The sequence below is a fragment of the Cololabis saira genome, chromosome 2 (assembly GCF_033807715.1).
Source record: "Cololabis saira isolate AMF1-May2022 chromosome 2, fColSai1.1, whole genome shotgun sequence".
Classification (NCBI taxonomy): Eukaryota; Metazoa; Chordata; class Actinopteri; order Beloniformes; family Belonidae; genus Cololabis; species Cololabis saira.
In genome coordinates, this window is record NC_084588.1 from 30,092,064 (window position 1) to 30,117,860 (window position 25,797).

At 47.1% G+C, this 25,797-nt stretch overlaps 1 protein-coding gene across 2 annotated transcripts in view; it reads right to left on the reverse strand.

The window, feature by feature from the left end:
- The window catches only part of sbf2 (SET binding factor 2), a 142,020-nt gene that overhangs the window by 39,681 nt on the left and 76,542 nt on the right, over positions 1-25,797 (reverse strand). For both annotated transcript variants that reach the window (XM_061742990.1, XM_061742981.1), the window contains exon 17: positions 10,556-10,624. In XM_061742990.1, the coding sequence (XP_061598974.1) occupies positions 10,556-10,624 (69 nt within the window). The remainder of the gene's footprint in view (positions 1-10,555; positions 10,625-25,797) is intronic.

The window sequence follows — 25,797 nt, forward strand, 5'->3', positions numbered from 1 at the left end:
TGCAGGAGGGGCACGTGGACGAGGCAGTGATGGTGTGTGTGTGTGTGTGTGTGTGTGTGTGTAGCAGGCTGATGTGTAGGGAAGTGTCACTTAGCAGCTGCATGCACAGAATCAGTACAGTGAATAAAAGCCTTGCGGGTCCTCCAGCTGGAAGTGTCCGGGTCTTTGTCACCAGCTGCTGTTTCTATCTGTTAGCAGGTTTTTAACAGTCCCTGGAGCGAAGTGCAGCTCCTCGGTGCTTATGACTATGGTCGGCACACGTACAACAGAATCAGAAAGTTGTTAAATTCTCATACTTCTCACTGGTTACGGAATGGGAGGATGGTCCTTACTTACACAACCAGTCTCTCCTATTTCGCATCTTTTTTTCTACCTTGGGAGGTACTAAAAAGAGGCAATCAGATTTTATGCCTTACCGGAAAGTGGCTCTTACATATGGGCACTGAGACCAGAAAACGGGGGAAATGTTCTGCAAACCAAAGCCAGTATGTAAGGGGCTTATGTCAGTTCATATAAAGAACTGTTGTTTTATACAGATGATGATTTACCAAAAAATGACACTTGGGCCTTTTCCAGGCCTCCCAAACTTAACCAAAACCTAAAACTTTAACAGATTTTGTCATTATCACAGTTAGTAAGCAATTTCTGGTTTGTAGGCTGCTTTGGGAACAGTACTCATGCTCTATGAGATTCAACAGAGTTGATTCAGTTCTATCCTTTACCTCAAAACTCGGTGAACACTCAGAGTGCGAGGTTATCCCTAAATAAATAAAATAAAAAAAAAGACCCTTACTTTTTAAATTGTAGTTGCTCTTGGTCAAAAGGCAGCTACTGTGATCAAATTAAGGCTGTAATCTCCAAATCGACTGGTCGATTTATTTGTCACAGTTTCACAGTGTAGGATAGGTTTTTTTTACTGTTTAACTCACTCTCCTGTCATCTGGATCCTGCCACCCTCATCAGCCTCATTCCCTTCACCTGTGCTTCCCTGGCCCAGCTCCACACCTGGTTTCCCTCATCAGTTTCCCCTTCTTAAACCTGCCCATTCCCTCATACCTGTTGCCAGATTGTCGTGTGCTTTTGCTCCGCTTTCCAGCCTTCCTGATTTCTGTCCTGTTCCTGCCTGCCTGCCTGCCTGTAACCCTGCATGACTCCCGGTATGACTCCCGGTTTTTGATTTTTGCCTGTCCCCTTGGACTTGTTTGCCTGATCTGCCTGTCTGCCCGGTTTTGACCCCTGCCTGTCTTGGACCCGAATAAAGCCTCTTGGACTCTGATTCTGCCTGGTGTTGTGCATGTGGGTTCTCTGTCCTGTCTGAGCCGTGACAGTACAATCTGGCCAAGACTGAACCCAGCCAACATGGACCTACCACGTAAGGAAGAGGATTTGTGGGATTTTTTTTATGGGGACCGAGTGGAGTTCTACCACCGTACGGTGAAGGGGACGGGGACATGGCCCCAGTTCCGGCCTGTTGCTGTTCCCGAGGTGGTCCCAGACCCACCCCAGTCCCTTCCCCCTTTCTGGGGAACACGCCTGGCTCTGGGTGGGCCCAGAGGCCTGCAGGCTCAGGGGAGACAACGACGGCGTCGGCCCCAGCCCCAGCTTGTTCCTGCTCCCCGAGAATCGGCTGATAACATGCGCTGGGCCAAGGAGGAGGAGTATTGGGACCCCTTTTGGGGAACACGCCTGGCTCTGGGTGGGCCCAGGAGCCTTCAGGGCAGGCAACGACGACGGCGTCAGCGCCAGCCCCAGCTTGTTCCGGCTCCGGCTCCAGCTCCGGCTCCTGCTCCGGCTCCTGTTCCGGCCCCCCGCATCCTGTCTGCTCCTGTTCCGGCCCCCCGCATCCTGTCTGCTCCTGTTCCGGCCCCCCGCATCCTGTCTGCCCCTGTTCCGGCCCCCCGCATCCTGTCTGCCCCTGTTCCGGCCCCCCGCATCCTGTCTGCCCCGGTTCTGGCCCCCCGCATCCTGTCTGCCCCGGTTCTGGCCCCCCGCATCCTGTCTGCCCCGGTTCCGGCCCCCCGCATCCTGTCTGCCCCGGTTCCGGCCCCCCGCATCCTGTCTGCCCCGGTTCCGGCCCCCCGCCTCCTGTCTGCCCCGACTGCGGCTCCCCGCCTCCTGTCTGCCCCGACTCCGGCTCCCCGCCTCCTGTCTGCCCCGACTCCGGCTCCCCGCCTCCTGTCTGCCCCGACTCTTGTTCCTGAGGCGATCCTGGGTGGATCTGCCGCAGTCCCAGACCGACCCCCTGACCAGCCTGCCGCACTCCCAGACCGACCCCCTGACCAGTCTGCCGCAGTCCCAGACCGACCCCCTGACCAGTCTGCCGCAGTCCCAGACCGACCCCCTGACCAGTCTGCCGCAGTCCCAGACCGACCCCCTGACCAGCCTGCCGCAGTCCCAGACCGACCCCCTGACCAGCCTGCCGCAGTCCCAGACCGACCCCCTGACCAGCCTGCCGCAGTCCCAGACCGACCCCCTGACCAGCCTGCCGCAGTCCCAGACCGACCCCCTGACCAGCCTGCCGCAGTCCCAGACCGACCCCCTGACCAGCCTGCCGCAGTCCCAGACCGACCCCCTGACCAGCCTGCCGCAGTCCCAGACCGACCCCCTGACCAGCCTGCCGCAGTCCCAGACCGACCCCCTGACCAGCCTGCCGCAGTCCCAGACCGACCCCCTGACCAGCCTGCCGCAGTCCCAGACCGACCCCCTGACCAGCCTGCCGCAGTCCCAGACCGACCCCCTGACCAGCCTGCCGCAGTCCCAGACCGACCCCCTGACCCGCCTGCCAAGCCCCGAGACCGACCCCCTGACCCGCCTGCCAAGCCCCGAGACCGACCCCCTGACCCGCCTGCCAAGCCCCGAGACCGACCCCCTGACCCGCCTGCCAAGCCCCGAGATCGACCCCCTGACCCGCCTGCCAAGCCCCGAGACCGACCCCCGGATCCGCCTGCCAAGCCCCGAGACCGACCCCCGGATCCGCCTGCCAAGCCCCGAGACCGACCCCCGGATCCGCCTGCCAAGCCCCGAGACCGACCCCCGGATCCGCCTGCCAAGCCCCGAGACCGACCCCCGGACCCGCCTGCCAAGCCCAGAGACCGACCCCCGGACCCGCCTGCCAAGCCCCGAGACCGACCCCCGGACCCGCCTGCCAAGCCCCGAGACCGACCCCCGGACCCGCCTGCCAAGCCCCGAGACCGACCCCCTGACCCGCCTGCCAAGCCCCGAGACCGACCCCCTGACCCGCATGCCAAGCCCCCAGACCGACCCCCTGACCAGCCTGCCAAGCCCCGAGACCGACCCCCGGACCCGCCTGCCAAGCCCCGAGACCGACCCCCTGACCCGCCTGCCAAGCCCCGAGACCGACCCCCTGACCCGCCTGCCAAGCCCCGAGACCGACCCCCGGATCCGCCTGTTACGCCCCAAGGGCGACCCCCCGAACTGCCTCACCGGTCTGCCCGGCACCGAGGACGGCCCCCGGAGCTTTGGCCGTTTGTTGGCCGGGGCCCTCCTCCGGGCCCCCTCCTCCCGCCCTGGGTGGATGGTTTTGGGACATCTGGAATCTGTCCCTTGAGGGGGGGGTTCTGTCACAGTTTCACAGTGTAGGATAGGTTTTTTTTACTGTTTAACTCACTCTCCTGTCATCTGGATCCTGCCACCCTCATCAGCCTCATTCCCTTCACCTGTGCTTCCCTGGCCCAGCTCCACACCTGGTTTCCCTCATCAGTTTCCCCTTCTTAAACCTGCCCATTCCCTCATACCTGTTGCCAGATTGTCGTGTGCTTTTGCTCCGCTTTCCAGCCTTCCTGATTTCTGTCCTGTTCCTGCCTGCCTGCCTGCCTGTAACCCTGCATGACTCCCGGTATGACTCCCGGTTTTTGATTTTTGCCTGTCCCCTTGGACTTGTTTGCCTGATCTGCCTGTCTGCCCGGTTTTGACCCCTGCCTGTCTTGGACCCGAATAAAGCCTCTTGGACTCTGATTCTGCCTGGTGTTGTGCATGTGGGTTCTCTGTCCTGTCTGAGCCGTGACATTATTAGTCAATGCTGCCTTGCTCGACCAAAAATCTGATTAATCGATTCTTTAAAGGGGACCTATTATGGCATTAAATACCTATTTTAAAAAGGCCTTGAATGTCTTAAAAACAAGCTTTTGATAGTTTTTGCTAAATAAATTAGAAATTCAGCCTCTGAGCCATGTCTTTATCTCCCCAGTCTCTAACCTCATTATCTATGCAGGATTCTGAGTGGGCGGGGCTATGATAATGAGGCACTGTGCTGATTGGCTGCCTGAATGACGTGACACACCGCTACGGAAAAATGGCGGAAGCTCCGGCCGGCGGAGTTAGTTGTGGGCGTGGTTTCACGCATCGGACAACCTATGTAAATCGCGCCCGTCATTACATAACGACGGGAGCAGAATCTGAACGGCTCGTAGAAGCCACATCACACTGGATGGATCATCCGGGCGGCTGTACAGACACTGCAGAATTTGGTTGCTTTCCTCCTTCTCTGAGTTGTCAGGCTGAGGGGAGACCACTTTATATATGTTAAAGCAAGAGAAAACGGGTTTTTCATAATAGGTCCCCTTTAATTTAATTTAATTTAATCAGGAGGAAAGTACCAAGTTCTAAAAGGGGTGTTTTCAGAGCACATCTCTTTCACAGGTAACAGTCTATCTTTGGACACCCCCCTGTTTTAGCTATTTTGGATAAGCACACCCCACTGACTACAGATAGATTGTGAAGTAGAAGGACAAGGTCCATTGATTTGTTGAACTCTATTATGTCAGAGACATCTGCAGTGTGGTAAAATTTCATAAAAATAGACAATGGAAAAAAAGCTGAATGCAAACTTTGCAAGCAACAGTTTGCATATCACAGCTCCACATCAATCATGGTGTATCACCTGAAAACGGTAAGCCAACCTGGCCTGTCAGCATCCCCCAGATACACCCAGCTCACACTGGATGTTAAGCCTCTCACTCCGATCCATCAGTGCGCTGTGGTGGGAGGGTGTTGTTATATATATATATATATATATATATATATATATATATATATATATATATATATTAGAGCTGGGTATCATCACTGACCTCCCGATACGATACGATTCCGATACACTAGGTCCCAAGACGATATGATTTCTGATACGATACGATTCGATACAATTCGATATTCTGGTTACAATAAGGGAATAACATGACCCTTCCACGCGCCACGTCTGGCCAGAGAAACCCCACCCTGCCTGGTGAAAAGAAGCAGCCTGCTCACTCCTCAAGTAAGGAGGAGACTTGAGCTCAGTGCAGGGCCTCCCGGGGTTGGTAGATGGAGCAATGCCCTGGACTTACTTAGGTAGGAGCACTGGGTGATAAAATGGGGGAAAAAATCGGGTTTAGAAAAATTTTTTAATTTTTTTTTTTTTTTTTTAAATCAATACTTGGATTTATGTATCGATAATCGTTCCTACACATGCATATCGATAAAATATCGATATATCGATATTTTTAACCCACCCCTAATATATATCTATATATATATCTATATATATATATATATATATATATATATATATTTTCACATTGAAATTCTTGCATTTATTTGAGCCCTACTAAAATATGGGTTAGCCCCACTGTAGTCGAACCAGAAACAAAATGATAGTGTCAGTCAATTATTAAAACATGACCAAACAATTGTTTTATATAAATAATATAGCCAAATTTTAGTCGAAATTGGAGGGCTTCAGTTGACCAAGAATTTCTTTGGTTGCTTACAGGCCTAGATCAAATGCTTGCTTTGTTTCGAAGGCAGGTTCAGGTGTTAAACCAGCTGCAAAACAATTCCTTCAAAGAACGTTCTCCTCATGTCCGGAAAGCACCTACTCATACGTGAACTAAAATAGGTTGTAAAACTAAAGTTATAGAAACTCTGATCTGATGTAGTTCATGTGGTGTGAACACACAAAGCTCTAGGGACTTTTTGTAATAATACATTAACTATTAAAAAAAAACAACCACTGTGGTCCAAAAGCACCTAATGGTTTGAGACATGGTACAAAAGAGCTGCTGACATGATGGAAAAAAAAAACTTTCATATCACATTTCTATTTCTAGTTTCAGATTCTTCTTTTTACACAATACTTTCAGTTTTATCCAAGGCAGGGTAAAAAAACAAAGAACAAAAAATAGAGCTTTACTTTAACAATAAATCTTTTTTAATTGTTTTTTATTTTATTTTTATTTACACCATTATTCAACAATTGAGCACTTTTGTTGCTAGATTATTTTACGACATTAGGACTTAATAAGTTTAAGATGTTTAACAATGTGACAATGATGCAAGAGAAGAAGTCCATTAATAAACTCAGGGGAAAAAAGGCAAAGTCTTATCATCCCTCAGAAATATCATCCATCCATCCATTTTCTATACCCGCTTTATCCTGTGCAGGGTCACGGGGGTCTGCTGGAGTCTATCCCATCTCACTACAGGCGAGAGGCAGGAGTTCATCCTGGACAGGTCACCAGTCCATCGCAGGGCCACATATATAAACAGACAACCAGGCACACTCACACCTACAGGCAATTTAGAATCATCAATGAACCTAGTATTCATGATTTTATGTTTTTGGACTGTGGGAGGAAGCTGGAGTACCTGGAGGGAACCTACGCAAGCATCGGGAGAATATGCAAACTCCACACAGAAAGACCCTGCCAGGCCAGGGAGTCAAACCAGGAACCTTCTTGCTGTGATGCAACAATGCTAACCACCAAGTCACCGCGCTGCCTTCAGAAATATCAGTCAATGTTTAAAAAGAAGATATACGCTGGCAAAGTCACATACACCCCGAAAGTACAATTTTTAAAGGCCATACAGTGGGGGAAAAAAAGTATTTAGTCAGCCACCAATTGTGCAACTTCTCCCCCTTAAAAAGATGAGATATACCTGTAATTTTCCTCAATTTTCCTATGGGGTTGGGATCTGGAGACTGGCTAGGCCACTCCAGGACCTTGAAATGTTTCTTACGAAGCCACTCCTTCGTTGCCCGGGCGATGTGTTTGGGATCAGTGTCCTGCTGAAAGACCCAGCCACGTTTCATCTCCAATGCCCTTGCTGATGGAAGGAGGTTTTCACTCAAAATCTCACGATACATGGCCCCTTTCATTCTTTCCCTTAAGCTGGGCATACACTGTGCGATATTTTAAATCGTTTGAGACAGCCCCATCTCACACTGCACGACTAGATCGCTGAGTTCAAAAGTTCACAGCCCACGATTTATGGTCTCACACTGTACGACCCGATGCTCGGATGTGACCCGTCTGCTCACACTATACGATCATAATCCTCACGTCGGACCTCTGAGTACTGGAACTGCGAGGCCGGTTTTGGGGCAGGGGTGGGCTATATCCACCCAAATGTGCGTCCTGCCCACCCAATCAAAGGTTATGGGGATCCTTTATTTTTTTATAAAAAAAATAAATCCCAATATCTGTACCGTTTCTGATTGGTCATCATTTTTAGACACAACAATGAACGCATACCGCAAAAGTTGTGTCTCGGCGGAGGGACCCGACGTCCCAGCAAAATGAGAAACAGAGAAAAGTGTTCAGAACAGCGCAGAGCGCGCACTGAAGGCTGATTTATGGTTCCGCGTTACACCAACGCGGAGCCTATGGCGTAGGTTACGCGACGACGCGCTGTGTACGGTGCGGGTCGCCGCGTAACCTACGCCATAGGCTCTGTGTTGGTGTAACGCGGAACCATAAATCAGCTTTTAGCAATTTGTGCCATTTTGTGTGGCGATAAATGAAAAAAGATTAAACAACGTCGTGATTGGACAAGGAATTGGCTGGGCAGACGTGGGAAATGCAGTCTTTTTTTTCTGCTATTAAAACATGATTTGTAATGTGAATTTGCAACACTTTAAACTACAAATAATAGGTTTTGACGTGACATCAGAGATTGTGCATGCTCTCTGCGAAAGGATGAGCCCAATCGGGTCGTAGCTGCTTCAACTGTGTAGTGAGGAGCGACCAGGATTTCAAACATTTTTGATTTTCTTGCGAGCACACGATTCGTGATCGGAAGCTCGTCGTGAGGTGTTAATCTCTTGTCGTTACCCTACGTACACTGCACGAGGCACGACCAACGATTGGGTCGAAATCCGGCCCGATCCAAAAAATAGTCGCACGACTGGAAAATCGGCTCAAAACGAGCCGATAATCGCACAGTGTATGCCCGGCTTTACACGGATCAGTCGTCCTGGTCTCCAAAGCATGATGTTTCCACCCCTGTGCTTCACAGTAGGTGTGGTGTTCTTTGGATGCAACTCAGCTTTCTTTCTCCTCCAAACACGACAAGTTGTGTTTCTACCAAAAAGTTCTACTTTATTTTCATCTGACCATATAACATTCTCCCAATCCTCTTCTGCATCATCCAAATGCTCTCTAGCAAACTTCAGACGGGCCTGGACATGCACTGTCTTAAGCATGGGGACACGTCTGGCACTGCAGGATCTGAGTCCCTGGGAGCGTAGTGTGTTACTGATGGTAGAGTTTGTTACTTTGGTCCCAGCTCTCTGCAGGTCATTCACTACGTCCCTGTGTGGTTCTGGGATTTTTACTCACCGTTCTTGTGATCATTTTTACCCCACGGGGTGAGATCTTGCGTGGAGCCCCAGATCGAGGGACATTATCAGTGGTCTTGTATGTCTTCCCTTTTCTAATAATTGGTCCAACAGTTTATTTCTTCACACCAAGCTGCTTACCTATTGCAGATTCAGTTTTCCCAGCCTGGTGCAGGTCTACAATTTTGTTTCTCACGTCCTTTGACAACTCTTTGGTCTTGGCCATAGTGGAGTTTGGAGTGTGACTGTTTGAGGTTGTGGACAGGTGTCTTTTATACTGATAACCAGTTAAAACAGGTGACGTTACTACAGGTAACGAGTGGAGGACAGAGGAGCCTCTTAAAGAAGAAGTTACAGGTCTGTGAAAGCCAGAAATCTTGCTTGTTTGTAGGTGACCAAATACTTACTGAGGAATTTATCAATTAATTCAGTAAAAATGTTACAATGTGATTTCCCGGATTCTTTCCCCCCATTCTGTCTCTCATAGTTGAAGTTACCTATGATGACAATTACAGGCCTCTCTCATCTTTTTAAGTGGGAGAACTTGCACAATTGGTGGCTGACTAAATACTTTTTTGCCCCACTGTATATTGTACAAAGTCGGCTTTAACTAAAGGTTCAGTCAAACTATGCAACTCAATAGAAAAAAAGCTTCCTTTGTTCTGTAAAATAAAAAAAATTAACAAATAACAATAATAATAATAAAAAATATATAAAAGATTAAGCAAGATCATTTCTACCAGACTTATGGAGACAGAAATTTGTGAGGAGGCAAAAACATGACAACGAACAAAGTCATGCCATGGCAGAGGTCAAACATGGTCAAAACGGTGTCATTGTTTTGGAATGTATTTTTGCAAATTCAACAGGAACATCCATCTTTACTTCAAATGAGAGTCTGGATTTGAAAGCAGCATAAACCAATGTTTTTTCTCTGTCTTTCCATTTTTAGCTTAATGAGCCCTCCTTGGGCGTGGAGATTAAATCACTTTAACATGCTGTTTTTGTTTGGTATCCTGCTCTCCTATCCAAGATGACAACGGCTGTGTTCCATTACCGAGCTTTGTTGATCACTGTACTATCTTTGCACAGCATTAAATCAAAGATTAAAGATATTTTTCACATTTCTTCCAGGCCTTATTTGGATTCACCCACTTTGCATGATGCAGGGATTAAGCTTGTCACAGCTTTCAACCGTCGGTGAATTTCAAACAAATCAGCAGGAAATCACTGTGGTGTGTGGCAATTGTGATTTACAATTACGAAACATGCTTGTGAAACAGGCCGCTTTGTGGTGGTTTGTCACTGTAAGCTAATATACACTGACAGATACAATTTATTTTCAGTGCTGGAGGCCCCAAAAATAAATGAGAAAAACATTGCATCCCCAATGGCAAGTTGGATGAGTCATGTGGTGACAGACATTGGGCCAGATCTCATGCCTGGCCATCAGGGAATGGAACTGGTATCCAACAAATGGCCAATGTGGACACCCGTGTCTGTCTCTATGGCAGCATGAACGCTGTGAGGACGTAGATATAGCAAACATGGCAGCTACCCCTCACTGCTAACATGATTTGGAAACCAAACGGCACAGCAGCATGCCCTTAACATCTCAGCGTGGGGGCATTACCATGCTGCTCATGAGCATGTACAAGCTCCAGGATCAGCAAAGGCCAAAGGGTGAAAAAGTTGTCCTTCTGGCTATGCCCTGTCTAAAACCTTACACTGTTAACCTGAGATCAATCGAGGTCAGGATTGATCAAGATTTTTCTTGGGTCTACACCATTAATGATTTTTGAATCCAAGTGATTTTAAAATGCTCTTAATCTTTTTTGCACCAACATTTATGAAGGCATTTCAGCCACTGCATGTGTGTGTGTGTGTGTGTGTGTGTGTGTGTGTGTGTGTGTGTCTGTTTTGAAAGGACTTCCTTACCCTGTAAAAGGCTGTTGACAGGGGCAGCAGTGCAGCAGCTACTGTGTACTCCTCAGAGCTTGAACAGTCCTGTGGGTGGAAAGATAAGTGAGCATCACTGTAGATGCAGCGGGAAAATGCACACAACATTTGAACAGTTTCTTTGCTTGAGTCATAAAACAAACAGCACACATTTTCAGAAGATAAAGTTGACCCACTGAGACAATTAGATTTGGCCATTTGAAAAGAGAACTATTTCAATACTGCATTAGCAAACCCATTTCAAAATTTGAGTTCTAACAAGAAACACTTCCTGTCAGTGTACAACTGATATAAATTAGTAATACTGAAATTGGATTTGGGGATAGTGCCGGAGGGGGGGTAAAGAATCTATCTTCAGTAAATATGTTACATAAAATCTGGACGATGCTCAAATGTGGCCTGCCAAAACTTCTAACTTTGGTATACTCCGTTATTAGTGCCACGGCTGCGCCACGTGGCACGCCTCCTCCATTGAGCTGCGCAAGCTCAATGGAGGAGGAGTGCCTCGTGCGCAGCACGAGGCACTCATACTATTGCTCAGGCTTATTATTAGTGCCACGGCTGCGCCACGTGGCACGCCTCCTCCATTGAGCTGCGCAAGCTCAATGGAGGAGGAGTGCCTCGTGCGCAGCACGAGGCACTCATACTATTGCTCAGGCTTATTATTAGTGCCACGGCTGCGCCACGTGGCACGCCTCCTCCATTGAGCTGCGCAAGCTCAATGGAGGAGGAGTGCCTCGTGCGCAGCACGAGGCACTCATACTATTGCTCAGGCTTATTTATTATTTATTATATATTCTTCCGTAAAAACTTTGTCCGGCTACTCCTCCTACAGCTTTGAGAAAACGCGAAAAGTAAAAACGTAGAAACGTGCGCCTTAATCGGGAATCGATGGGTATGACTTTTATTAGCGATTGGCGTGCACGTTTTTGCGCAACGTGCACAAACGTGCGCTTTTTGCCCCATCCGGAACGCATTGCGTGAACTTTGGGGCCTCACCACTCGCACACCGTTACTCGAGAAATTATGAACCGATTTAGAAAGTTGTAGGCCCTGAATTTAACTACAGTCCTGTGGATTTTCAGAACGATGGCACGAATAGTTTTTGCACGAAGTGCAAAAACATTTCCAAATTTCCAAACTAATGGGGAGCTCATTTTCCCTATGTATTCCTATGGCGCCATTCAAAGCGGATGGGAAAATGTCGAGAAAAAAGACAAAATTCACCTTTTTTCTGAGTCATGTATCTTTCTCATACTTGCACGTAGAAACGTCATTCAAACTTCAAAACGGAGGAAAACTTCTCTTCTCTCTCCAAACCCGAAACAGTTTTTTCCTAAAATGTACACTTTTCCAGATATGAGCCCTCAAGCGAGGACTGGAAATCACTTTTTTTCAAATCTAGAGCACGGGAGTCAGTTTGCTAGAGTGTAGTTACACTGAAAAAAAAACATGATTTCTTATTTGTAACTCGAGGTCACGGCCAAACCGTAAAAGGTAGACAGATAATTTTTGGTCAGAATATAGACATAGGTGTTGTGATTTATAAAATGTGACTTTGACAGGCGTGGTGTGCACAAAATTTTAACGGGGGAGCCAACAGACACGCCAGTTCCTGTCTCTCTCTTCATTGACTCCCATGTTAAATGAAGTTTTCTTAAAAAAAATCTCATTTTTGTTTTCGAATTGCCGTTACTAACACATTTTAAGGAATATCTGTATGAAAATAACATTTAGATAATCTGGTAGGTTCTCTGTTTCTCAAAATGTTTTCGTTTTTCTGCTAAGAGCTACGGTTTGAGCGCAAATTGGAGTGATTTCAGGTTTGTCACAACCAAAAATCCAGCTGAGTCATTCCCGCTCCCTCTGTATCAGGTTCTTGTTGCCCCTAGCAACCAGAGCTCAGCTGTACTGATTAGACTGACCCAGAACTGGTCACATGACTCACTCAGTACAGAATTCATAGTATAACCTGGAAAATGGAGAAATCTGAACCCTGACCTTTTAACCTTAGATGAACACACACACACACACACACACACACACACACACACACACACACACACACACACACACACACACACACACACACACGATAGGTATTATTATGGGATGTCAGGTGTTTTTATAGGATGTTAGTGTTATTATGGGATGTCAGGTGTTTTTATAGGATGTTAGTGTTATTATGGGATGACAGGTGTTTTTATAGGATGTTAGTGTTATTATGGGATGTCAGGTGTTTTTATAGGATGTTAGTGTTATTATGGGATGGCAGGTGTTTTTATAGGATGTTAGTGTTATTATGGGATGGCAGGTGTTTTTATAGGATGTTAGTGTTATTATGGGATGTTAGTGTTATTATGGGATGGTAGGTGTTTATTATGGGATGGTAGTGTTATTGGTGTTAGCGGTCCCGTTAGCGGTTCTGTTAGCGGTCCTGTTAGCGATCCCGTTAGCGGTCCCGTTAGCGGTCCAGTTAGCGATCCCGTTAGCGGTCCAGTTAGCGACCCCGTTAGCGGTCCCGTTAGCAATCCCGTTAGCGGTTGTTAGCGATCCCGTTAGCGATCCCGTTAGCGGCTTGGTTAGCGATCCCGTTAGCAGCTCGGTTAGCGGTCCCGTTAGCGGTTCAGTTAGCGATTCCGTTAGCGATCCCGTTAGCGGTCCCGTTAGCGGTCCCGTTAGCGGTCCAGTTAGCGATCCCGTTAGCGGTCCAGTTAGCGACCCCGTTAGCGGTCCCGTTAGCGGTTCCGCTAGCGGTTGTTAGCGATCCTGTTAGCGGTCCCGTTAGCGGTTCAGTTAGCGATTCCGTTAGCGATCCCGTTAGCGGTCCCGTTAGCGGTCCAGTTAGCGATCCCATTAGCGGTCCAGTTAGCGACCCCGTTAGCGGTCCCGTTAGCGGTTCCGCTAGCGGTTGTTAGCGATCCCGTTAGCGGTCCCGTTAGCGGTTCTGTTAGCGGTTCTGTTAGCGGTCCTGTTAGCGGTTCCGTTAGCGGTTGTTAGCGGTCCCGTTAGCGATCCCATTAGCGGCTCGGTTAGCAATCCCGTTAGCGGCTCGGTTAGCGGTCCCGTTAGCGGTTCAGTTAGCGATTCCGTTAGCGATCCCGTTAGCGGTACCGTTAGCAGTCCAGTTAGCGATCCCGTTAGCGGTCCAGTTAGCGACCCCGTTAGCGGTCCCGTTAGCAATCCCATTAGCGGTCCCGTTAGCGGTTCCGCTAGCGGTTGTTAGCGATCCCGTTAGCGGTTCTGTTAGCGGTTCTGTTAGCGGTCCCGTTAGCGGTTCTGTTAGCGGTTGTTAGCGGTCCCGTTAGCGATCCCATTAGCGGCTCGGTTAGCGGTCCCGTTAGCGATCCCGTTAGCGATCCCGTTAGCGATCCCGTTAGCGATCCCGTTAGCGGTCCCGTTAGCGGTTCTGTTAGCGGTTCCGTTAGCGGTCCCGTTAGCGGTCCCGTTAGCAATCCCATTAGCGGTCCCGTTAGCGGTTCCGCTAGCGGTTGTTAGCGATCCCGTTAGCGGTTCTGTTAGCGGTTCTGTTAGCGGTCCCGTTAGCGATCCCATTAGCGGCTCGGTTAGCGATCCCGTTAGCGATCCCGTTAGCGATCCCGTTAGCGATCCCGTTAGCGGTCCCGTTAGCGGTCCCGTTAGCGGTCCCGTTAGCGGTCCCGTTAGCGGTCCCGTTAGCGGTCCCGTTAGCGGTCCCGTTAGCGGTTCCGTTAGCGGTTTTTAGCGGCTCGGTTAGCGATCCCGTTAGCGGCTCGGTTAGCGGTCCCGTTAGCGGTCCCGTTAGCGATCCCGTTAGCGATCCCGTTAGCGGTTCAGTTAGCGGTTCTATATTTTCTGTAATAACTTTTGAATGGTTTGACATAGAGAGTCATGGGTGGTGTCATTGGAATCTGTATCGAGTCCTTGACCTTCATGGGTGCAAATAAGCCCCGCGATCATCCGGCAGTAGTCCGTGGCACTTCAAAATTTCCCGGGAATTTTGTCTAGTTATTTATATATTCTTCCGTAAAAACTTTGTCCGGCTACTCCTCCTACAGCTTTGAGAAAACGCGAAAAGTAAAAACGTAGAAACGTGCGCCTTAATCGGGAATCGATGGGTATGACTTTTATTAGCGATTGGCGTGCACGTTTTTGCGCAACGTGCACAAACGTGCGCTTTTTGCCCCATCCGGAACGCATTGCGTGAAGTTTGGGGCCTCACCACTCGCACACCGTTACTCGAAAAATTCTGAACCGATTTAGAAAGTTGTAGGCCCTGAATTTAACTACAGTCCTGTGGATTTTCAGAACGATGGCACGAATAGTTTTTGCACGAAGTGCAAAAACATTTCCAAATTTCCAAACTAATGGGGAGATTTTCCCATGTATTTGTATGGGGCAGCATTTCACACTTTGGGTGGGAGGAGGTTAAAAAAAAAAAAAAATCACCTTTTTTCTGAGTCACGTATCTTTCTCATACTTGCACGTAGAAACGTCATTCAAACTTCAAAACGGAGGAAAACTTCTCTTCTCTCTCCAAACCCGAAACAGTTTTTTCCTAAAATGTACACTTTTCAAGATATGAGCCCTCAAGCGAGGACTGGAAATCACTTTTTTTCAAATCTAGAGCACGGGAGTCAGTTTGCTAGAGTGTAGTTACACTGAAAAAAAAACATGATTTCTTATTTGTAACTCGAGGTCACGGCCAAACCGTAAAAGGTAGACAGATAATTTTTGGTCAGAATATAGACATAGGTGTTGTGATTTATAAAATGTGACTTTGACAGGCGTGGTGTGCACAAAATTTTAACGGGGGAGCCAACAGACACGCCAGTTCCTGTCTCTCTCTTCATTGACTCCCATGTTAAATGAAGTTTTCTTAAAAAAAATCTCATTTTTGTTTTCAAATTGCCGTTACTAACACATTTTAAGGAATATCTGTATGAAAATAACATTTAGATAATCTGGTAGGTTCTCTGTTTCTCAAAATGTTTTCGTTTTTCTGCTAAGAGCTACGGTTTGAGCGCAAAGTGGAGTGATTTCAGGTTTGTCACAACCAAAAATCCAGCTGAGTCATTCCCGCTCCCTCTGTATCAGGTTCTTGTTGCCCCTAGCAACCAGAGCTCAGCTGTTGACTGATTAGACTGACCCAGAACTGGTCACATGACTCACTCAGTACAGACTTCATAGTATAACCTGGAAAATGGAGAAATCTGAACCCTGACCTTTTAACCTTAGATGAACACACACACACACACACACACACACACACACACACACACACACACACACACACACACACACACACACACGATAGGTGTTATTATGGGATGTCAGGTGTTTTTATAGGATGTTAGTGTTATTATGGGATGTCAGGTGTTTTTATAGGATGTTAGTGTTATTATGGGATGACAGGTGTTTTTATAGGATGTTAGTGTTATTATGGGATGTCAGGTGTTTTTATAGGATGTTAGTGTTATTATGGGATGTCAGGTGTTTTTATAGGATGTTAGTGTTATTATGGGATGTCAGGTGTTTTTATAGGATGTTAGTGTTATTATGGGATGGCAGGTGTTTTTATAGGATGTTAGTGTTATTATGGGATGGTAGGTGTTTATTATGGGATGGTAGTGTTATTGGTGTTAGCGGTCCCGTTAGCGGTTCTGTTAGCGGTCCTGTTAGCGATCCCGTTAGCGGTCCCGTTAGCGGTCCAGTTAGCGATCCCGTTAGCGGTCCAGTTAGCGACCCCGTTAGCGGTCCCGTTAGCAATCCCGTTAGCGGTCCCGTTAGCGGTTGTTAGCGATCCCGTTAGCGATCCCGTTAGCGGCTTGGTTAGCGATCCCGTTAGCGGCTCGGTTAGCGGTCCCGTTAGCGGTTCAGTTAGCGATTCCGTTAGCGATCCCGTTAGCGGTCCCGTTAGCGGTCCCGTTAGCGGTCCAGTTAGCGATCCCGTTAGCGGTCCAGTTAGCGACCCCGTTAGCGGTCCCGTTAGCGGTTCCGCTAGCGGTTGTTAGCGATCCCGTTAGCGGTCCCGTTAGCGGTTCAGTTAGCGATTCCGTTAGCGATCCCGTTAGCGGTTGTTAGCGGTCCCGTTAGCGATCCCATTAGCGGCTCGGTTAGCAATCCCGTTAGCGGCTCGGTTAGCGGTCCCGTTAGCGGTTCAGTTAGCGATTCCGTTAGCGATCCCGTTAGCGGTACCGTTAGCAGTCCAGTTAGCGATCCCGTTAGCGGTCCAGTTAGCGACCCCGTTAGCGGTCCCGTTAGCAATCCCATTAGCGGTCCCGTTAGCGGTTCCGCTAGCGGTTGTTAGCGATCCCGTTAGCGGTTCTGTTAGCGGTTCTGTTAGCGGTCCCGTTAGCGGTTCTGTTAGCGGTTGTTAGCGGTCCCGTTAGCGATCCCATTAGCGGCTCGGTTAGCGGTCCCGTTAGCGATCCCGTTAGCGATCCCGTTAGCGGTCCCGTTAGCGATCCCGTTAGCGGTCCCGTTAGCGGTTCCGTTAGCGGTCCCGTTAGCGGTCCCGTTAGCGGTTCCGTTAGCGGTTGTTAGCGGCTCGGTTAGCGATCCCGTTAGCGGCTCGGTTAGCGGTCCCGTTAGCGGTCCCATTAGCGATCCCGTTAGCGATCCCGTTAGCGGTTCAGTTAGCGGTTCTATATTTTCTGTAATAACTTTTGAATGGTTTGACATAGAGAGTCATGGGTGGTGTCATTGGAATCTGTATCGAGTCCTTGACCTTCATGGGTGCAAATAAGCCCCGCGATCATCCGGCAGTAGTCCGTGGCACTTCAAAATTTCCCGGGAATTTTGTCTAGTTATTTATATATTCTTCCGTAAAAACTTTGTCCGGCTACTCCTCCTACAGCTTTGAGAAAACGCGAAAAGTAAAAACGTAGAAACGTGCGCCTTAATCGGGAATCGATGGGTATGACTTTTATTAGCGATTGGCGTGCACGTTTTTGCGCAACGTGCACAAACGTGCGCTTTTTGCCCCATCCGGAACGCATTGCGTGAAGTTTGGGGCCTCACCACTCGCACACCGTTACTCGAAAAATTCTGAACCGATTTAGAAAGTTGTAGGCCCTGAATTTAACTACAGTCCTGTGGATTTTCAGAACGATGGCACGAATAGTTTTTGCACGAAGTGCAAAAACATTTCCAAATTTCCAAACTAATGGGGAAGATTTTCCCATGCATTTCAATGGCGCCATTATAAGCGGATGGGAAAATGTTGAGAAAAAAAAGACAAAATTCACCTTTTTTCCGAGTCACGTATCTTTCTCATACTTGCACGTAGAAACGTCATTCAAACTTCAAAATGGAGGAAAACTTCTCTTCTCTCTCCAAACCCCGGACTGTTTTTTCCTAAAAAGTACACTTTTCAAGATATGAGCCCTCAAGCGAGGACTGGAAATCACTTTTTTTCAAATCTAGAGCACAGGAGTCAGTTTGCTAGAGTGTAGTTACACTGAAAAAAAAACATGATTTCTTATTTGTAACTCGAGGTCACGGCCAAACCGTAAAAGGTAGACAGATAATTTTTGGTCAGAATATAGACATAGGTGTTGTGATTTATAAAATGTGACTTTGACAGGCGTGGTGTGCACAAAATTTTAACGGGGGAGCCAACAGACACGCCAGTTCCTGTCTGTCTCTTCATTGACTCCCATGTTAAATTAAGTTTTCTTAAAAAAAATCTCATTTTTGTTTTCGAATTGCCGTTACTAACACATTTTAAGGAATATCTGTATGAAAATAACATTTAGATAATCTGGTAGGTTCTCTGTTTCTCAAAATGTTTTCGTTTTTCTGCTAAGAGCTACGGTTTGAGCGCAAAGTGGAGTGATTTCAGGTTTGTCACAACCAAAAATCCAGCTGAGTCATTCCCGCTCCCTCTGTATCAGGTTCTTGTTGCCCCTAGCAACCAGAGCTAAGCTGTTGACTGATTAGACTGACCCAGAACTGGTCACATGACTCACTCAGTACAGAATTCATAGTATAACCTGGAAAATGGAGAAATCTGAACCCTGACCTTTTAACCTTAGATGAACACACACACACACACACACACACACACACACACACACACACACACACACACACACACACACACACACACACACACACACACACACACACACGATAGGTGTTATTATGGGATGGCAGGTGTTTTTATAGGATGTTAGTGTTATTATGGGATGTCAGGTGTTTTTATAGGATGTTAGTGTTATTATGGGATGGCAGGTGTTTTTATAGGATGTTAGTGTTATTATGGGATGGCAGGTGTTTTTATAGGATGTTAGTGTTATTATGGGATGTTAGTGTTATTATGGGATGGTAGGTGTTTATTATGGGATGGTAGTGTTATTGGTGTTAGCGGTCCCGTTAGCGGTTCTGTTAGCGGTCCTGTTAGCGATCCCGTTAGCGGTCCCGTTAGCGGTCCAGTTAGCGATCCCGTTAGCGGTCCAGTTAGCGACCCCGTTAGCGGTCCCGTTAGCAATCCCGTTAGCGGTCCCGTTAGCGGTTGTTAGCGATCCCGTTAGCGATCCCGTTAGCGGCTTGTTAGCGATCCCGTTAGCGGCTCGGTTAGCGGTCCCGTTAGCGGTTCAGTTAGCGATTCCGTTAGCGATCCCGTTAGCGGTCCCGTTAGCGGTCCAGTTAGCGATCCCGTTAGCGGTCCAGTTAGCGACCCCGTTAGCGGTCCCGTTAGCGGTTCCGCTAGCGGTTGTTAGCGATCCCGTTAGCGGTCCCGTTAGCGGTTCAGTTAGCGATTCCGTTAGCGATCCCGTTAGCGGTCCCGTTAGCGGTCCAGTTAGCGATCCCGTTAGCGGTCCAGTTAGCGACCCCGTTAGCGGTTCTGCTAGCGGTTGTTAGCGATCCCGTTAGCGGTTCTGTTAGCGGTTCTGTTAGCGGTCCTGTTAGCGGTTCCGTTAGCGGTTGTTAGCGGTCCCGTTAGCGATCCCATTAGCGGCTCGGTTAGCAATCCCGTTAGCGGCTCGGTTAGCGGTCCCGTTAGCGGTTCAGTTAGCGATTCCGTTAGCGATCCCGTTAGCGGTACCGTTAGCGGTCCAGTTAGCGATCCCGTTAGCGGTCCAGTTAGCGACCCCGTTAGCGGTCCCGTTAGCAATCCCATTAGCGGTCCCGTTAGCGGTTCCGCTAGCGGTTGTTAGCGATCCCGTTAGCGGTTCTGTTAGCGGTTCTGTTAGCGGTCCCGTTAGCGGTTCTGTTAGCGGTTGTTAGCGGTCCCGTTAGCGATCCCATTAGCGGCTCGGTTAGCGGTCCCGTTAGCGATCCCGTTAGCGATCCCGTTAGCGATCCCGTTAGCAATCCCGTTAGCGGTCCCGTTAGCGGTTCCGTTAGCGATCCCATTAGCGGTCCCGTTAGCGGTTCCGTTAGCGGTTGTTAGCGGCTCGGTTAGCGATCCCGTTAGCGGCTCGGTTAGCGGTCCCGTTAGCGATCCCGTTAGCGGTTCAGTTAGCGGTTCTATATTTTCTGTAATAACTTTTGAATGGTTTGACATAGAGAGTCATGGGTGGTGTCATTGGAATCTGTATCGAGTCCTTGACCTTCATGGGTGCAAATAAGCCCCGCGATCATCCGGCAGTAGTCCGTGGCACTTCAAAATTTCCCGGGAATTTTGTCTAGTTAGAACATATGCTTTCAATAACCTTATATAATCCCCGCCTTGACACAAATGTCCTTGTGTTTCAGCTTTCAATTTATTATCAATTTTATGTTCAGACTCTTGAACTAGATAACAATGTAAGTCTCATTCAACAAAATGACAAGATGCTGAGTTAAATCTTGTCATTTTGGCTACAAAATACTCCATACACTCATAAGCAGCTACAATCGCAGAGCTCGTTCTATTCAGAAATAGAAAGCAAATAAATCTTCCCCTCTTTGATGTTTACACATCATGCCAAAACATTTTTGTTCTTTCGAGTCTTTTGGGTTAAAGAGGAGGTACTTAATGTGCATTCAAGGGAAAGGTATTAAGAAGAAAACTACATTAGGAGGCTTAAAGCAGGGGGCTTAAGGACCCGAACAAAACTTTTCTTACACAGTGATGAGAACAGGACAATGGAAGCAAAATACACAAATTGGTCTCAAAAGTACTTTACTCACAGGAAATTGGTTCTTATCTCTGGTAAGCTGTGTTGGGATTTATTGGCTGAACTCTATGAATGAAAATGGCCAGAGGAAACTTGATTTAAGACCCCGTACCAAACAACAGTACATATTCTGACCTGTCGCACCGCCTAACCCTGAGTGTGACTTCACAGCCACAAAGTCTGTACAAACCAAACACTGTCTTTCTATTTTGTATGGAAGTGTGCATTCAAATTACAGTTTGTTGTTGTTTTTTTTTTTTTTTTTTTTAAATATGCATAATTTTATCAGGATCCTTCAGTTTGGAGGGAGAGATAGGCAAAGGAATGCTTCCTGATAGCAGTCTGCAATGGGGGGTAGGGGGTGGCGGGGAGGACTGTTACCGCCATTCCTCAAAACACACGCACAAGAATGTGCAGAGGGGAGAAAATGCAAAACACATGAAAGTCTGACCCCCCGTCGCCAACAGAGCAACATAGTTTCTGTTTTATTTTTCTCGTTGCAAGTGTTTTTCTTTGCAGTTATTTAGGCTGCGGTAAAATGTTCCAAGTTTCTGGAGCGGCAACAAAGCTTTGTTTACCAGGGTCCCTAACAATACTGCAGGTCACAGGAGTTCACTGACTGCTTTAAAATAGAACAACAAGTGGAAACACACAGACAGAAAAGTGTGAATATTTAACAAACCAGCAGCACTCGAATGAAGAGGAGGAAGCTTGATGAGAAAGAAATGCAGAGTGACAGTTTCGGCCCTAAACGGCCACTGCCAGGCTTCAGAAACAGGACACTTCACAAGCCTTGTTCAAAGACTTGTGTGATGCGTAATATCTCATACAAAGTCGACATAATCTGCTTTACTCAAGCAACACTTATCACCTACAAACCTTTACCACAATCTCCTATGAGCTGACAGAGAGACGAAGTGACAGCTGAAAAGCTTTCGAGGTCAACTAACAAAGCCATCAGACAAGCAGTGAAATCTACAGTCTGAGATTAGATGGACTGATAAGTGAAAGCGCGGAAGATAATATTGTATTTAGGACTCTGTCATTGTCGTAGTAGTAAATTGATACACAGGGTGCAGTGTGAGGATTGCATGTTAAAATATTTGGTATTTCAGGAATGGGGGTAAATGAGATTTTCACCCCACATGTCTGTTTGTGAGGACACCCTGCTGTCTTCATTTCCTTCTATTATTTACTGCATGTCTAATCAATTTTCCACATTCCTGAAGCTGCTGGAGCTAACCAGTGAGGATGACTAACAGCTATTCTGTCTCAGACACGTATACAGTGGAGGAAAAGGAAAAAGAAATGACTGGTTGTGACAGAAATGGTGCAGGATGTGAGGAAACAGCAACTTCCTATGTTCAAGATGAATGTTCCAGGAAAAATGTAAGATGAGCCGAAGTCTATGTCATGCTTTTATGAGACACTTAAGGCTGTGGATAAAAAATAAATTAAGTCGGTGGTTGTGTTTGTTAACGAGATCTTGAATCACTAATGGGAAGAGCAATAAACCACAAAGTTGCCCTCTGTGTTGCCTAAATGAGCAACAAACCGAATCTCCATTGTAAAAGGATGAAATCTGATTAACACAGATGTTTACCTGGCAATACTTATATAAGGATATATAAGAAAAAGGGTTACGTGAACATGAAAATGATGCCAAGCATAAATTTCCAGTGACCTCGTTACACAAAGCAGTCGACTCAGACCAACAAGGCAGCCAGGGGCCATTTTCCTGCGGCATGAGAATACTTTACAATTTAAATAAAGCCAAAATGTAGCCTAATAAAGTTGTTTATTCGTATCTAAAGGAACTGTGCATAGGGACTAAAGTGCAGGAGGCTAAGAGTTCAGGCTAGGAGAAAGAACGATAGTTGGCAGGAACTCCTGTTCATATAATCTGACTTTATCAGTCTGTTCCCCTTACAGAATGGTCAACTAAAGGACCTCATTCTTTCCACTGTCATCTGTGCACAATGTGTGCTCTGCTCCACATCAGATGGTTGGGCTAAGGATTGTACAGAACTCCACGCTTTTGTGTCCCCTTGCTATTTACCTCTGGCTTTCATGCCCTAGCGTAGTAAACTGCAATTCAGAGTGTGTTTTTGAGCACCATCTTGAGGCCCTAAGCCATAAGAGAGTGGAGTGCAGAGAGCTCATAATCTTTTCTGACAGGAAATGGTTGGGATGCCAGGACACATCCACAGCAGGGCTCATTCCCCCACATGGCTTTCACAATGTTAATTTCTAAAAGCTGGAGCACTGACCGTTGTGTGCGCGCAGACAAACAAATAAATGTGCAATTAACTCAAATACCTTAATGAGGGTCATTACTGCACATTATTTATAGTAGAGTAACAACATGGATACTGATTAAAACAGATGTTTTAACAGAAAAAGTGAGTCACATCAGCTCATCCTGGATTATTCAGTTGTGTGAATGACAGACTGCAAAAGTATAGCATCAACTGATTCTGATGTCTTTACCTTTTATCTAAAGAAGTTTGTAAAGATTACATACTTTTCAACATTACATACATACTTTGGCAAAACCTTCAAAAAGAAACACTGATTGTGACCAGACAACAAAAATGTTAGGATAGACTTGACGACTAAATAATAAAAATTGTAATTGCACTTCTAATGGTGATGTCATTGTAAATCAATTGGTCACATCAACACACAGGCCAAAATTTATAACAAGGACACATGCTTTCATTACGCAATGAGCAAGCAACATTTTTCATAGCATAAGTCACTTTGGCTTCGACAAACTCTTTGATGCACCCATGCACACAAACACCATAAATTTGTATGTGTATTTTTATCTATCTATCTATTTATGTATATTAACAAAAAAACAACATAACTCCACTCTCGTCCATTCTTCTGTAGGGCGTTTGCCCTCTGCAAGCTCAGATTCTCTACCAGATGCCTGGGAGCCTGAGGGTTCTGTGGAGTATTCTTGGTGTTCCTAGGACAACGCTCTTCTGGATGGAGATATCTGATGTTGTTCCTGGGATCTGCTGGAACCAACATCAGCCCCACTGCTGCCTTCATCCTCCAGATCTTCTCTATCTCCTCTCTTCAACCCCTGGTATTTCTCCAGTTTCTCATGTTCCTTCTTCTTGATATTGCTGTGACTTGGGATTGCCATGTCAATCACCACTGCTCTCTTCCGGAGTTTATTGATCACCACTATGTCTGGTTGGTTAGCCATCACTAGCTTATAGCTAGTGAATCTGGAAGTCTCACAGGATCTTTGCCCTTTCATTCTCAAACACCCATGGAGGTATCTCCCACCTTGACTTTGGGACTTCCAGCCCATATTCAGTGCAGATGTTTCTGTACACTATAACTGCCACCTGGTTGTGCCGCTCCATGTATGCTTTGCCTGCCAGGGTCTTGTCTACTGCTTTTATGTGCCAGATTATTTTCTGGTGCATCTTTGCACAGTCTCTGCAGCTGGGGTCATGTCTGGTGTGATAGACCCTGACCTCAATTGCTCTTGTGCTCAAGGCCTGTTCTTCTTAATGCATCCGTGCTGTCTTTCAGTCCAGCCTTTTCCAGCCACTGGTAGGATTTCTCGACGTCAGCCACTTCCTCAATCCGCCAAGGGCTTCTCTGTCCATGATGGCTCCTCCTCCGCATCCTCTTCTGCACGGGATTTATGGTGAGACATTTACTTAGCGGTTTATCCTTAGGGGTCATCTTCTCAATGCATTCCTGGATCTTTGTCGTTTCGTCCTGCATGGTGACATTGACGCTCACTAATTTGCTGCCTCCCTCTTTCTCAGTTCATCGCGAGGCGCTTCCTTGTTTTGATATCTGTGTCTTCCACCTCTTCCTGAGGCCAGTACTTTATTACTGGCAAGGCATATGTGTTGATCGCCTGGACTTTGTTCTTTCTGTTTAGCCGGCTCTTCAGGATGTGCCTTACTTGTTTCAGGTACTTGGCCATGGCCAACGTCCTTGTAGCCTCCTCATAGTGGCCATTGGCTTGCGGAATCCCCAGGTATTTGTAGCTGTCATTGGATATGTTGGCCTCTGGTAGCTCAGCCCCTTCAGTTCATCATCTTGCCCCTTTTGGACACCATCCAAGCGCAGTAATCCAGCTTGAATTACATTCCAATATCTGCTGTATATCCTTGTGAGGTGGATCAGTGAGTCAATGTGTCACTCACTCTTGGCATACTGCTTTGATTTTATCCATGTAGAGAGCTGGCTGATCATTGCTCCACTTCTGAAATGGTATCCATATCCACTCTTTGTGAAGATCATCTCTGTCGCCATGTAGTGCAGGATGACAGCCAGCTGTCATCCTGTCATTGTGCTTAACTAGTGGGGCAATCCGATATAAAAAGTCGTCAAACGAAGTGAGGACATGCGGATATATTGCCGGTGTTTCTCATCATCAATAACCCGCATCGGCAAGACGAGCTGCTGCTACTACTACTACTACCCTCGTAGTAGATGCTTTTATTAGGGCCCGAGCACCTTCAGTGCGAAGGCCCTATTGTATCTGTAGGAATTTTTCTTTTTTCTTTCTTTCTTTCTTTCTTTCTTTCTTTCTTCTGACGAAAGGAAGGCCTTTTTGCCCCCCTAAACATGCCCAAAAAGTCACCAAATTTTGCATGCAAGTCAGGCCTGGCGAAAAATTTGATATTTAATGGTTTACATTAATGGGCGTGGCGAAATGGCTCAACAGCGCCCCCCGGAAAACTTTGTGCCTCAAGCCCCACAATACGGTTTGACGTACATGCACGAAAATCGCTACACACCTGTATCAGTACACAACTTAAAGAAAAGTCTCTTGGCGACATGGTCGAAACCGAACAGGAAGTCAGCCATTTTGAATTAATCGTGTCACTTTGGCGCAATTTATGCCATTCCTTCGGCAGTTAATACGGCCCGAACCGTAACGTGCCCCCAAGTGTGTTATACATCAAAATATGCGTCTCCATCCTGCGACAACACGCATTACTTTTCTCTTTCAAAAGCGTTACCGTGGCGACGCTAGACGCCAAAAAGCGCGCCCACCCTTCATCTGGTTGGTTCAGACAGAAAAAACTTTGCGCCTCAAGCCCCATAATACGGTTTGACGTACATGAACGAAAATCGGTACACACC